Consider the following 14,664-nt stretch of genomic DNA (forward strand, 5'->3'; position numbering starts at 1 on the left):
ACCTCATAGTTTACTTAAACTTGGGGCCCTAAAGGCCCAAGTCCTTCGCTCTGATTGGACCAAAGTATCTTATTATTGTCTGGGAACATATTAGATCAAAATAAATAGGAGAAGGGAAAAACTGAGGCTGATTAAACTGTAAGTTTCCTTCCTAAATGTGACATGTAAATATCAATTTAGCTGAAAAAATGTACATTTTGGCCAGAAAATACCTCAAAGTATCTAATAACAGGCTGTTAGCAAAGCCAGCTACGATTTAATCTGCAGTAAAAAGTTTTCCAGGGCCAGAGAAGCAGCTCAGGTGCAGGGAAATGGAAGAAACTGGAGTCAAGTGGACACTAGAACTGGTTTGGAACTGGTGAAGATGGAAAATGTAACTGTGTTGCCCAGGATTCACAGATAAATATCAGAATATCATCTGCATATCGAGGAATTTCTGCTGCTTTTTCTTTTATTTGATGGAAACAAACAGTTCAAGCACAGGACCTTGTGGGATACCTCAGTATTTATTTATAGACCTGCTGGGGAAACACCTGTTTGTTATTTGAGGACAGAGGACTAGTTCAATCCCTGAGTTTGGGAACTTTAACATTAAAAAACTAAATTTTTTAAAGAATTTCTGATTAATGTGGGTAAAAGCACTAAAGTCTAAAAAACATTTTTACAGAGCCACATTATGAGATAACAGGAAGGTCTGACTGCTTGGATGTGACAAAAACTTTATGGATAAAAAGCAGTAAATACATTTTAAAGATATAAGAGTTCAGCATAAACAACAGAATATAAGCCAAAGTTGATCCATATTTGATTTCCATAAAATACTCATAAAATCAGACATTTTCCAATCATTTCCAAATCTCATGTTTCTGTAATTTCAGCTCTAAAAGTTGGATTTTATGTCTGGATTATATTTTCTCTCAGACGATTGCTTCATGTTGCAGCTCAGGATCACATTAGTAATCCAGACACATGCAGGATATTAAACTGAGGAGAGGAAATATGAAAGAGAGCCATTCAGGCCGGAGACACTGCAGCTCTGTTGGCTGTTTGAGGGAAGCAACGCGCTGACTGCAGGAAACACAGCCGTTCACTCACAGCTCCAAGGATAAAACTGTTTCTGCTCGTCAGATTCCAGCCTGAGGAAGAGGAGGAGAGATTCAGAGGAAGGAGACACAAACCAGTTAAATACTGGAGGCAGCTTTATTCTCCAGTTGGATCGGAGTGAAACATTCAAGACTTGAAAACTAAGACATCATTTTAGTTTAATCTGACAGGAAGCAGAAACAGCCCTTAATCTAATCTGGTCCTGATGGGAAAAACTCCCAAATCATCAAACCTCCACCAACTTTTCGGTAGATTTTGAGGGTATTTGCTGCCTTTCAAAGATTGATGGACAGCAACAGTTGCTTCTCTAGAGGCATTGCTGGTTGTCTTTTCACCTGGATGTGGTTGACACACCTGTGTGCTCCAGAGCAGGAAAAATCCAAAACGTTTTATTCCACCAATAACCAGGCAATTGCTCTGGTCAACCCAGTGGGACCAGAGCATGCCTTACATTTCTGTTGAGACATTTATGAGTTCATGTTTATCACAGATTAGATTACCTCAGGATGTGACACCGTCGACCTGAGAGGTTTTGGGCTCTTCGGCCCTCAAAAGGCTCTTAATATTTTAATAAACAGACAACCAATGCTAAGCTGTGTGATTTGACGTCACATCTATAAAACTTATTTTTGTTTATTTGTTTCATGTAAATCGTACTTTATTTCTTAATGTTGCCTTTATTTATTTCTAGTTGTCCTCATTTTTTAAAATATATGTTCAATATATTTCATTCTATTCCTCTTTTTCTGCTCAATAAAGATAATTTATCAGGCGATAAACCAAATTATCATTGATTAACACATATATGTTTTTATTAGCTGTAAGCAATAATAATCAAAATGAATGTATTTAATTTACAAATTGCACTTTTTGAACTGAATTACTGGTTAAATTAACTGATACTTTTACTGAACTGGGACTCGAACCAGCAACCTCCCAGCGGAAGGCACCGCGGCTGACCCGGTTCGGGTCACTTGTCCAGGCTGAGGACGAACGGTACCAGGGACCCGCGGGCCTCCGCGGGACCCGGAAGCACCTCCGACAGGAAGCCCTCGCGCTCCTCACGCACCTCGAACTGCAGCGCGTGGCCGCGGCTCACGCAGTAGATGCGGTCTCCGAGCACCGCACAGCGGAACGGCTGCGGGTTGTCGAGCGGGAAGCGCGCGCCGCCGAGCCACACCTTCACCAGCGTGTTGTACCTGTACACGCTCACGGCCGCGCGCTCCCGCTCCACGTCGAAGCGGTAGATGAGGCTGCGGTGCGCCACCATGTCGGCGGAGCGCCGCCGGCTCTCGTTGAACGGACACTCCTCCCACTCGTCGCGGCGGCTGTCGTATCGCAGCAGGCGGTAGAAGAGCGAGCCGCCGGACACGAACAGCGCGCCGCCGCACGCAACAGCCTCGTGCGCGACGGCAAAGGAGCCTCTGGGCAGCGGAGCCACGTGAGCCCACCTGTCCGCGCGCGGGTCGTAGCGCTCCACGGTGAACAGACACTCCCCCCCGATGGCGTACAGGTGTCCGTCCATGGAGACCAGCCGCAGCTGGCAGCGCGGCTGCGTCAGCGGGCGGACCCGGGTCCAGAGGCCGGTCCGCGGGTTGAAGCAGAACACCCGGTCCGACGCCGTGGAGCGGCCGTCCTGCGTCCCCATCCCTCCCGCCACGAACAGGTAGTTGTAGAGGGTGCACATCCCGGAGCCTTTAGCCGGGACTTCCTCCGGCAGGACGGTCAGCAGCTCCCAGCGCTGGGAGTCCGGGTGGAGGCAGAACACCCGGCGCGGGGCGGGGTCCTCCCGCTGCGGGCTCTGCGGGCGGCTGCTGTCCAGCACCTCGGAGGTCTCGGCCACCGCCAGCACCTTCCGCCCCTCCATCCTGCGGGCCAGGATGAGCTCCCTCTCCGCGGCGGTGAGCCGGCCGAACACGGCGGGGCTCCGCAGAACCTGCAGGTACTGGTCACTCATGAAGTCCAGCAGCCGCTGCTTGTCGCGCTCGGAGCCGCAGCGCTTCGCCTCTTCCAGCAGATCGTAGCAGTTTTCCGCGGTGATCTGCGGCAGGTTGTCGCTGCGGTCTGGATGCTTCACCTCGTCCGCTGCCATCTGGTCCATAGTTACCGGCTCGGTTCGATCGGGATCCTGTCAGGCCCAGTGATCACCTTTTTAATAAAATCCTCAGCAGTTGACGCCCAGTTCGCTGCGCTCTTTCATTCACTCTGTTGCTTCAAGTTTCCCTCCTGCTCTTCTTCTCCTCCGGGGCGCGGCGGCTGCAGCCGGGCCGTGTCTCCGGACACAAAGCCGGACACTGACCGCTGGACTCCTCCTCCTCCTCCTCTAGACTGGACTTCGCGTCTACGCCCTGCAGGCGGAACTCCGGCTGTTTGGTGGAACAATGGCTTTGCAGAACCTCCCAGAATGCAGAAAGTTGGGCGGGAAGAAAAATATATAAAAAAACATAAATGGATGATAAATTCTGAAATAAAACACAAAATGCTGGTTTGTTTCTGTGTTTCTATGTGAAGCGAGTTGCTGTCCTTGGTGCTGAACCGGGACCAGGTTGACCCAGCAGGATGTGCAGCAACCAGAACCAACAAGCAATTCGGACAAATTACAAGCAACTCCATCTATATCAGGCAGAACCTCTAAACAAATGAAGATCCGGACTCAAATCGATCATTAATTAACTCCTTAGCTTAATTAAAAGATTAATTTATTATTTTCTTGAATGCATTAACAGGATTTCTGCACATTCTGGTTTCCAAGCTATGTAATAATAATAATAATAATAATAATAATAATAATAATAATAATAATAATAATAATAATGTTTAGGTGGAGAATTTGATGCTAAATCCGTTAAAACCGTTTCTGTGACACTGAAATGTTCAGTCAGCAGGAGAATTTTCTCCTTCAACAACCTGCAGTCCAATTAAAGCTAATGCGTCTTTTCTGTAAATCAATGAAAGTGGATGAGATGTTTCTCAAATGAAATGTCAGCGAATTTACTGCCGAACAGCTCCCCCTGCTGGATGGATGTCGAAATCACTTTTCTGGTGGTTATAACATATTTTTAAAAACGTTCCAGTTGAATTTCCCTTCGGAAACAGTTGAATGCGATCATGTCTGTCTGTACAGGTAGAGATTAAAATGTTACTCCATCAGTTCCAAAGCCTCAAATGTTTTACTTTGACTGGGCCACTGCAAAATCTTCATTCCTGTTGTATATTGTCTACTTTTAAGTCAACGTAGTGACAGCAATGTTGAGAAGCTGCAGAGTCCCCGGTCATGATTCCTCCACCACCGTGTGAGCATGTTGATGAGATCTAATGTTTGACTCAATCCACTCATTTACTTCAATAAAATCACGTTTCCAGCTGTTTCATTAAAAATAAAAGTTACAAAGGGAAAAATCCTCCTGATTTTCTTGTTCTGTTATTTTGCATCTTTGTTATTTGTTCATTATTTACAATCTATGTAAAGTTTTAGTTAAATGATGTCATGCATGAACAAATATCAAGCTGGTTATTCCAAAGCTCTACTTTAAAATTCAAACCAGGATTATTATTAAACTATGGCAACAAAATGAATATTTTCAGTTTTTATGTTGAAGCTTGTTTTCATCAGTTCTCTTCTAGCAACAGCGCCCCCTGCTGTGGATCAAATGCATTAAGAAATCCTACTTGCAGCTACAAATATATCACAAAACAATTGCCACTGAAATCGGAAATTGTTTTTATAACCAAGATATTATTTGGTTATAAAACAATAACCAAATAATATTAAATATAAACTGTAGATGTAGATTTATCCTCTTTCTTTCTGGCTCAGTAAAAAGTAAAAGTGCTGTGAAATCTGCTGATGACATTTAGGAACAAAAGGACAGATTTATTATGGGGAAGTGAAGGTTTGAACATGTTTTATCACTGAATTGTTAAGTTATAAAACTGTTTATATAAGAAAAATACAAACCAGTTGATTGATCTTCCAGGTAGTTTTTATCAAAACAAATGGGACCAATAAACCTGCTGGCAGATCAGAGGAGAAAACACAGAATCAGTTTTATGTTGGTTAGTTGATATTCCTGGTTCATGTTCTAGATAATCTACTGACTCTTTACATCATCAATGACATCATCCAAACACTTTCCTGCACAACTCATTTCTCATATCCTCTGCATCTGTTTTAGTGAAAACGCGTGAGCAGAAAAAAAAAAAGCTCGACTTTCCAGGCTTGACCTGGTTTCTGCATTTATCAAAGATGCTGCATCAGCTCCAACTGACAAACGTCCTCCTGGTTTCCTAGGAAACCACCTGATGCTGCCAGTAAACAACAAATAAAACCAGACAGGAAAAAGGTCAGAGTGAGACCTCCTCAGGGTCAGAGTTTATTGCTTTAGGTAACAAAAACACAAGACAAGCAACAAATATTACATGTTATCAAAATACATAAACATAAAATATAAAATATATGGATCAATGTTTCAGTTATTATTAATCAAAGCAGCTCTAACCAGCTGGTTTTTATCCTGGATTTAGAGGAGCTCAGTGTTTCGGCTGGTTTCTGGAAGTTTGTTCCAGATTTGTGGTGCATAGAAGCTGAAAGCTGCTTCTCCATGTTTGGTTCTGGTTCTGATGCAGAGCAGAACCAGAACCAGAACCAGAAGAAATATTATGGTGCTGAACTGTTCAGTGATTTTTAAATTAAAAGAAGCCTTGCTCTTCTTTCCTGGTTTTAGTCAGAACTCCAGCTGCAGCGTTCTGGATTTGCTGCGACTGAGGATTGATTTGTAATCAGACCTGTGAAGACGCTGCTGCAGTAATCGACTAAAGAGAAACACATGGATGAGTTTCTCTAGGTCTCCCTGAGACATTAGTCCTCTCACCACGGAGATATTTTTCAGGTGATAGAAGGCCGACTTTGTAACTGTCTTTGTGTGGCTCTGAATGTTCAGGTCAGAGGTCATCACTACTTCCAGGTTTCAGCCTGACCCTATAAAGGTCTTTTGAGCCGGTGCCAAGGAACATGTAAACCAAAAATAAGTTCCCCAAAACAGAACCTCAGGGTTCAGTTCCCCAAAACAGAACCCTGAGGTTCTGTTTGGTCTCAGTGTCTTTTGAAGCAGTGAATAAGAAAACAGTTAATGTTGTTTCAGAGTTTTTCAGCCTTCCAAGGTTTAGTTACATGGAATCTCCACAACAGAAAGATGCTAAAAGTAACAGAAACCTAACCCTCTATGGCATGACTTTTTATTTTTGTGGGGAAGAAATATTTTCCTGCATTCTTTGGGAGCTTGGTGGTCCCTAATTACATGTCAATCATAAAATCGGACTCTGACACCTCCTGGAACCAGATTTGGGTTTGTTGCCTCAGGGTAACATTGGTCTAGAACACCAAGATTGTCTACACTGATTATGAGAAATGAAATACAAATCAAACAAAAACTATATTCATAAAAGAACTATTTTTTGGACAAAAATATGTCAAAAATTATGCCCCCCAAAAAATAAAATAAAGGAGCAATGTGAGGTACAGCTATGTGGTTTGTTGCCTGAGGGCAACGCCATGCCATAGAGGGCTAAAAACATAAATAAAATGTTGGTTCTTTACAAAAAGTAACACATTTTCCAGACCACGTCTTCAGTTGTAATTTGTCTTTTTTGTAACATTAGAAGTTCAAAGTGAGTTTATGTAGCTGGACTGAGGATAAAACTGGCTCAACAGATGTCAAGGTTCAACTCCTATGGGAGTCAAAGTCCAAGTCTCGGGGGTCTCCGTCCAACAAGAAACTTTATCTGAAGGGACATCCAGGTAGAATAAAGGTGAACTAAACACCCAGAGAGGCATGAATGTCCTCACAGAAGCATCAACTGAGCAGCGGATATTGGAGGACCACCATGGAGAAGCGACTCAGGCTGCGGGATGATGATCTTCTTACCAGCACAGGTTCTGGAAGATCCTCCTGAAGTGGTTCCTGAAGTTCACTCCAATGAAGGCGTACAGCAGCGGGTTCAGGCAGCAGTGCAGGTAGGCGACCATCTGCAGCACAGACATCGCCGTACGCAGTGAAGACTCAGCGTGACAATCACGAAGTTCGAAATAACTGACGGTGTCATACAACAAGGCCAGGTTGTAAGGCAAGTGGCAGACGATGAAGACCAGCATCACCACCATCACCACTCGGATCGCTTTGTGTCGCTTGTAGTTTTTAGCTTTCTGCAGGGTGATGATGACTGAAGTGTAACAAAAGATCATGATGAATAGCGGCAGGAAGAAGCCAATGGCCAGTTGGGTGCTGGGAACAGCAACCTTCACTATGCTAGCAGTGTTAATGTCATCAAATTTCCACTCACAGACGTACTGTGGATCTGTTGTCTCTTCCTCTTCGGTGATGTTGAGCCAGGTGATCTCATTATGTGTTGGTTCGTACCAATGGTGGAAATGGAAAGTGGGAATAGACACCAGTAAGGCAAAGATCCAGATCAGGAAACAGACAATGTGGCTGTTTGACACTGAGCGTAACCCGAAGCTCCGGCGAGCCTGAACAATGGCGATGTAGCGGTCGGTGCTGATGCAGGCTAACATTAGCATGCCGCTGTACAGGTTGACGCTGTAGGAACCACGCAGCAGCTTACAGGCCACCTGCCCCATCGGCCAAGAGTACAGCTCGTTGTAGACGATGAAAGGTAGAGCCAGCACGAACAGCAGGTCAGCGATGGCCACATTGAGCAGGTAGACGTCAGTCATGGATTTGGTTCTCTTGTAGAGGGCATAGGTGAGGATGACCAGGCTGTTCCCCACCAAGCCCAGGATGCAGATGATGGAGTGAATGTAAGGACCAACCACAACGTTCAAACTGTTGTTGTTACTGAAAGAACATGGTTCAGAAAGTCCATCATCATTGCTCTCGTTGTAATCGTAGGCTGAATAATCAGAGTTAATGGAGAAGTTCATCTTGTTGCACTGTGATAAAAGTCAACAAGAAAGTCAATCAAATATGTTAAATTAAGATAACAGAAAGCATTGATTCCAAACAAAACACTTTCTGTTATTGTTTTTCATGTCTGGTCCTTTGGCACCACGGCCTGCATGTTTTAGGTGTTACCTTTCTGATTCACAGCCGTCTGCAGCACTTGATGGTAAGCAGAGGAGGTCATGCAATCATCTCAATCAGGTGTTGTGCAACAGAGAAAATATAAAATATGGAGGGCAGTAGTCCATGAGAACAGGGATTCAGACATTGGACATGCCCAGAAAATTTCCATCATCTGTGGTTTGGGTACTTTAGGATCTCAGAGCTGAGATCCTAAAGTCTCAGAACTTAGGATCTCAGGCATATTTGTGGAGAGAACTATACACATGTTTAAGGCTTTCATATGTTCATAAAAGCCAGAAACAAGATCAGTGTCAAAGGTCAGCCCTGGCAGAGTCCAACTCATAGCTGGAAGAGATGAGACTTTGTGCTGCTTTTGCTTTGGGCAAACAAGGATTGGATATTCATCGGAAGCCACCTGGATACTCCCTAGAGGACACAGTCTTACGCCTTCTCCAGATCCACAAAACACGTTGACCAGATACTCCTTAGAAATGTTTCAGCCATTCTGCAAGAGTGAAACTCTCTTCCACAGTTCAGATTTCAAAAGAGCCACATCTCTGCTGCAAAGGGAGCCACCTGGCAATTTGACAAAATTTTAGTCCATGTGGTCAATGGTGACGTTACATGGAGAGGTGTGATTTACTCCAGCACACCTTGACCCAATCAATGACTGAAGACCAAATTTGAAATGCAAATTGTTGCCCTGTGAGTTGGAGACACAGAAAACTGATCACAACCTGGTGACAAAGTGGATCTTATAATATGATGGACTGGTTTCCCAGGAGTCCATCAGGGTCGACCCATTTCATCCACCCAATTGGTGTTTGGCAAGAAAACATCAGGGTGGCGACGTGGAGCAGCAGCTTTACCAGATCATTTTATTCACCTTCCTTCCTTCAGCAGACACTGGAATCTCTCAGTCATGCAAAAAGTTGTTGCAGGGATCACACTCTGATGTTTCGCTCTGTCAGTTAATCAGTGTTTGTGAAAAAAACACACACACAAAAAAACACACAACACATAAAAAACACACAACACAATGATGGGTTATCTTGGCGAATATGAATTATAGCTTGTAATACACTGTATTGCCGATAGGTGGCAGTAAATAGCTTCAAAATAGTCTGAAGCTCCAGTGATGTGCTACAGAATATGACCTAGAACAACCCTAGCTCTCATATAGATTTGTTTCTTCTTCTTCTGTGAAAACATTCTGTGGTCACTTTATTGACAAAACTCAATTTTATTTTCAATATTTTTCAAGAATTAGTTTTCATCTATGGTTAAGTTTTGATTCCTGTGTATCTGGATCCGGAAGAAGTTTGTTTTTTGAGATTAAATTTCCTTCTTTTTCTTGCTGCGAATCTCTGGTGACTTCTGTGCCATAATTAGCTTCGTTAGCTAACGAGTAGCCACAAGCTAATATTTTGCTGTTATGTAATAAAAGTTATATTGCAATTTAATTTTATAGTTTCAAAACAATCGGAGATGCATGTTTATGGGTAAGAATGCATGTTCTCTACATGACGGTTTGTCAATGGTCATTATGACTAACTCACAAAGGCTGTTCTGCTAATATTGCGCCTTTTCTTGTTGAAGTGCTGATGCTGATGAAGTATTTAGTGACAGTGAGTTATTTATTCCACTGTTTGGAATTTAAGAGTGCTGAAAAAAAGATATTGATGTCAATTCAGTGAATATTATTTTGTGATGTTTCTTTTTAACTAAAAGACAAAAGTTATTTATCACAATAATTTTATCTACATGGAGTGAGGAGATAAAATTTCACTGAAGTGACTTAAAATCGTACATGACACTACAGTGAAAGATGTTTCTGCTGCATGCAGGTTGGGTTTTTTGTGATGAGAGACAACGCATGAAGAACGGCGAGCCAGGATCCACAAGGGCGGATTCACATTGTGTCCACTACGATGCCAAAGAAGAACCTGCTTCTGTTCCACCAGATTGGTGGGTTTGCACATATGAACACCACCCGGGTAGCTACAATACAACATTCAGATCTGAAAACTGAACTGAAAACAAATCAAAGGAATAGAAACTCTTGAACTTGTACGACTTGACTATTAAAAGGAAACAGTGACTATTTTGTTCTGTTAGTGTTATTGTCAAAATGTGTAATAAATATGTGTTTTGTTCAACACAGTGTTTCCCTTGCTGCTCCTGAGATGAACCTGGTTCTGATACGTTATTTGATTATAAAGATTCATAGTCACTGATTCCCTTGTCGCAGGTGACTGACAAGGTTAGTAGATCTTAAAACAAAAAACACACAACACACAAAAAAACCACAACAGAAAAACCACAAAACATAAACCACAAAACACACAAACACTATCCAGAAGAAAAAACCACTAAAAACAAAACAAAGCTGATAAAAAAGAGAAGTTCTTTGCAGAATCTTCCCACAGTGTTCGCTGTGGCATGAAGTCAGACTTTTATCTTTATTGCAGCTATAAAACTTTTATCAACCATAAAACTATGAAAAGGTCAAAGGTTACTGCAGTACCTACTATTAAATAAACACTAACCCTTAACATGTCAGTTCATTGTCCAGAATAAATGTCAGGCGTTGCTAAAAGGTCACTGTTATAGTTCCACTTTAACAACTCAGTCAGACCTGAAATGTCATCATGATGAGAATTTGCTCTGCATCGTCACTGAAAGATATGATACCTGCACTATATATATATATTATATGTAAAAATACAGATGTATTTTTCTTTAGTCCTTAGCAATAATAAGAGCACACCCTGTAAAATTATTAAGAACTTATTCATCCAAACAATCCAGCATTAACTGATCTTCAGCTTCATATTACAGCAGGATTCTCACCTCCTGAAGTCGATGTACAGACGGTTTCCTCCTTCCTGTGGTGAATTCACGCTCAGATACCAGAACCTGATTGTTTCCAGCTCAGAGCTGCTTTTTATGTCAAAATGATCCAACTGCTGCTGAACATCCTTGTTGCTCCGGTGCCTCATAAAACTCACTCTGTCCTGTGAGGTTGTTCCTCCAGTCGTCCACCTAGTGGAGTAAATGTGCCAAACACATTTACCACATTTCCTCCGTATGCAGAAAACACAAACCGTCTGCCCTCCAGAGCCAGGGAGTCCAAACTGCGGACTGGAGTTCATTCTGGATGGTTCTGTTCGCCTCCCTCCTCTTTGCTTCTTCTTAACAAAAACTCTTTACATTTTCATAGAGTGAGATTTTTAAAGAGGAAAAAATTTAAAAAATATATATTTTTTTATTTTTTGACACAACACAAAGCATTTGTCTGGTATTAACAGCTGTTATGCTTAACTAAAAACTGAAAGTCCTGATCCATGTCCTGCTTCTGTTGAAGTGAATCCAAAACAAGGCTTTTATGTCTACAACCTTTATGATGCTTTAGACAAAAAAAGATTTAGATTACTTTTATACAAACAATACATTTATTTGTTTACTAAATGAAAATATTGTACATTGTTATACTTTGTAATAATAACAATAATAATAATATATTAATGATAATGATTTGGTGAGCATGGCAAGTTCGCAATTTGGCCACTCCCCCTAGACATGGTCAAAAACTCAAGATTTTGATAACTTTTAACCCTCCATTTCTTAACTGCATATTGAAAGAGGCTGAAGCCAATAGCTCAAAACCATTGGAGAAAGACTCCAAAGTTTGAGTTGTGTAAATGTGAAAAGAGGCTGAAATGACCCAAAACAGCAACCTCCCTGTAGATTTCAGGACATATTTAAGAGACTTTGTTTACTTGATTTTTGGAGCATCCACCTACATAACCAGTTTCAAATTCCTAGGATGTACTATTTTTATCTGTTTACACGTTGAGCAGTTTGACCACACCCACTTTTGATTCCATTAAAAAATTTTAATGCGAGGGACAGATATGGTGAAAATTGGTGAGTTTTCAGATATGCTCAGGTTCCTGAATTAGTGTTTTTGGATGGAAAAGCAGAAACTGAGCAACAATTAACACAGATGATGAAGTTTGTTTTTGTTTTCTCTTTTAATCCTTTTTAAGTCTAACATATTGTGGCTGAACTGTGCTTGAGAATAAAAGTAATTTTCAGTTTTAGTCAAGTTTGGCATTTATAGACCTCCATGGCAAGATCAGAGCTTCTCACACAAATATCTTCATGTAAGAAAAGATGTGCTGGTTCTGCCGCGACCGTCAACCGAGCGGCGAATTGTGGACATGTAGATATCGGATGTGACCCTGGATGAGTGGCGCGGGGCGATGCACCTCTTACCCGCGCACCACAGGTCATGGAAGATCCTCATGAAGTGGTTCCTGAAGTTCACTCCGATAAAGGCGTACAGCAGCGGGTTCAGGCAGCAGTGCAGGTAGGCGACCATCTGCAGCACAGACATCGCCATACGCAGTGAAGACTCAGCGTCACAATCACGATGTTCGAAATAACTGACGGTGTCATACAACAGGGCCAGGTTGTAAGGCAAGTGGCAGACGATGAAGACGAGCATCACCACCATCACCACTCAGACCGCTTTCCCAAACCTCTGTGACCACAGAGCCGATAAAAGTCCAACAGGTTCGGTCGGTTCGCGAGTCCAGCAGCCACACACCACAGAACCGATTCCAGAAGAAAATCCAGTAAAACCCCCAACATACCAAACATGAATTTAGAATAATCAAACCCGGATGACGATGTAGAAGCAGCAGTGATAGTTTGTGGCTCATTTTAAGCGATAAAAGACGAAACAAAAAGAAAAGGTGTTTGATAAATATTTTCTGAGCAGCCGCTCTTTACTGAACTATGATCTGGAGGTGAGTTATGTTTTTTCATAGTTAACATTTTTAACTGAATAAACAGTTAAATATAAACATTATATATGTTTATTTGTATATAATAAACATATATAAAAATGACCTTTTCATGTAGTAATAAACATTTCCACATATCACCTCTGTTGTCCACCGGACTCTCAGTTGCCATGACAACGGTTTGGGATTTCCCTCCGTTCTTACGTCACCGCGCTTTCTGATTGGCTACCTGTCACATTCAACAGGCTACGTTTCGCTCCCAGTCAGTAAAAACCCACAGGATGAGATAATTGGGTCAAGACAAGATAAAAACAACAACAACAATAATAATAATAATAATAATAATAATAATAATAATAATAATAATACTGATCCAAAACAACAATCTACATTCAGAGTTTATGCTCATCTAATGTGGAACAAATTCACAGAAAATTTCACTCTAATTAAAATGTATCAGTTATCTCAGGCATCAGTTAGCTGTGCAACCACAAACATCACAACACAAATCTTTTGATTAAAATGATTTTTATTGTTATGCTTAAAATCTCAAGTATGCAGATTTTAGCTCAGTATCAATGGTAACATTCAAACAGCATATAAATGTTGCCTAAAGTGTAACATCAGTGCCTGAAGTTCTGACTCCTTAAACATTTAGCAGCAAATAAAAGCATCAAAGTTGGCAAAACGCTCAGAGTTTAATCCTTAAAACTGAATCCAAGGCTGATTAAGTTTGAACAGAAAACAGCTGGAGGGAAACTGACAGAGAGAAACAACAAACATATCAAACATCCTCATGTTATACAAATTCAACAAATCATCAAAAGTCATACAAACATAAGGTTTTATTTACAAAGATGTACTTTAGGTAAAAATGTTCCAGTCTGAAGAAATTAGCCAGTTTTTGGGTCTAAATCTACAACCTGAATAGCAACAATATTTTACAGCAGCTTTTCCCTGATTCACACATTTAAGCTGAGATTTTATTCAAAAATGTTTTATTCAGTTTTAACTGCGTCTCCCTGAGGTCAGCCTGCCATCATGGTGAATCTGGTCAACTTGAAATAAAACTTTGTTGTCCTAGACAATATTTTCTGATATTTGTTGAACAGCTGAGAGCAGAGGAAGAGCGGAAGAACGTCACTGTTAAAGACAAGACAATAAACAGCATTTTATTCATAAAACTGGACATTAAAGACAAGAGTGTGAGAAAATATGGGACAGGAGTGACACAATCCAAACTAGACACTCTGAATCAGAAGCCATTGCTGTAGAGAAAACCTCTGGACCTGGCTAAAATAACCTCAGATCTTGATGTGTTCTGGTCTGATGAGACCTGAACTGATGACACCAAACCCAAAGTGAAGCACGGTGGTGGCAGCATTTGCTTGTGGAGTTATGTTTGGGGTCACAGTGAATCCAGACGTACATGAACATTAACAAAACAATGACTTTATCAGATGAAAATTAAAGTTCTGGAATGGCCTAACCCAAGAATCTTGAATCACAAGTTGATCTTTAGACCTTATTGTTAAATAAAGACAATAACACAAGTTGTAGATATTAAATTTTTCTATACAATAACTAAATAGTATCTCAACAGTAACATAGCATCATGAATGCTCTCATGTAATTCACGCACATGTCCACCAGGCGACGTGTTT

At 41.4% G+C, this 14,664-nt stretch overlaps 1 protein-coding gene and 1 pseudogene across 1 annotated transcript; both read right to left on the reverse strand.

Annotated features, from left to right (window-relative positions):
- Nucleotides 1-702: 702 nt before the first annotated feature.
- On the reverse strand, nt 703-4,942 carry LOC106699912 (kelch repeat and BTB domain-containing protein 11-like). The gene has a single exon (XM_023347324.1). It carries the CDS (start codon nt 3,203-3,205, stop codon nt 2,075-2,077), a length of 1,131 nt encoding a protein of 376 aa, XP_023203092.1. The 5' UTR covers nt 3,206-4,942; the 3' UTR covers nt 703-2,074.
- Nucleotides 4,943-6,624: 1,682 nt separating this feature from the next.
- Nucleotides 6,625-11,083, reverse strand: LOC102225743 (annotated as a pseudogene).
- Nucleotides 11,084-14,664: the final 3,581 nt, after the last annotated feature.

The sequence above is a fragment of the Xiphophorus maculatus genome, chromosome 15 (assembly GCF_002775205.1).
Source record: "Xiphophorus maculatus strain JP 163 A chromosome 15, X_maculatus-5.0-male, whole genome shotgun sequence".
NCBI classification, from domain to species: domain Eukaryota; kingdom Metazoa; phylum Chordata; class Actinopteri; order Cyprinodontiformes; family Poeciliidae; genus Xiphophorus; species Xiphophorus maculatus.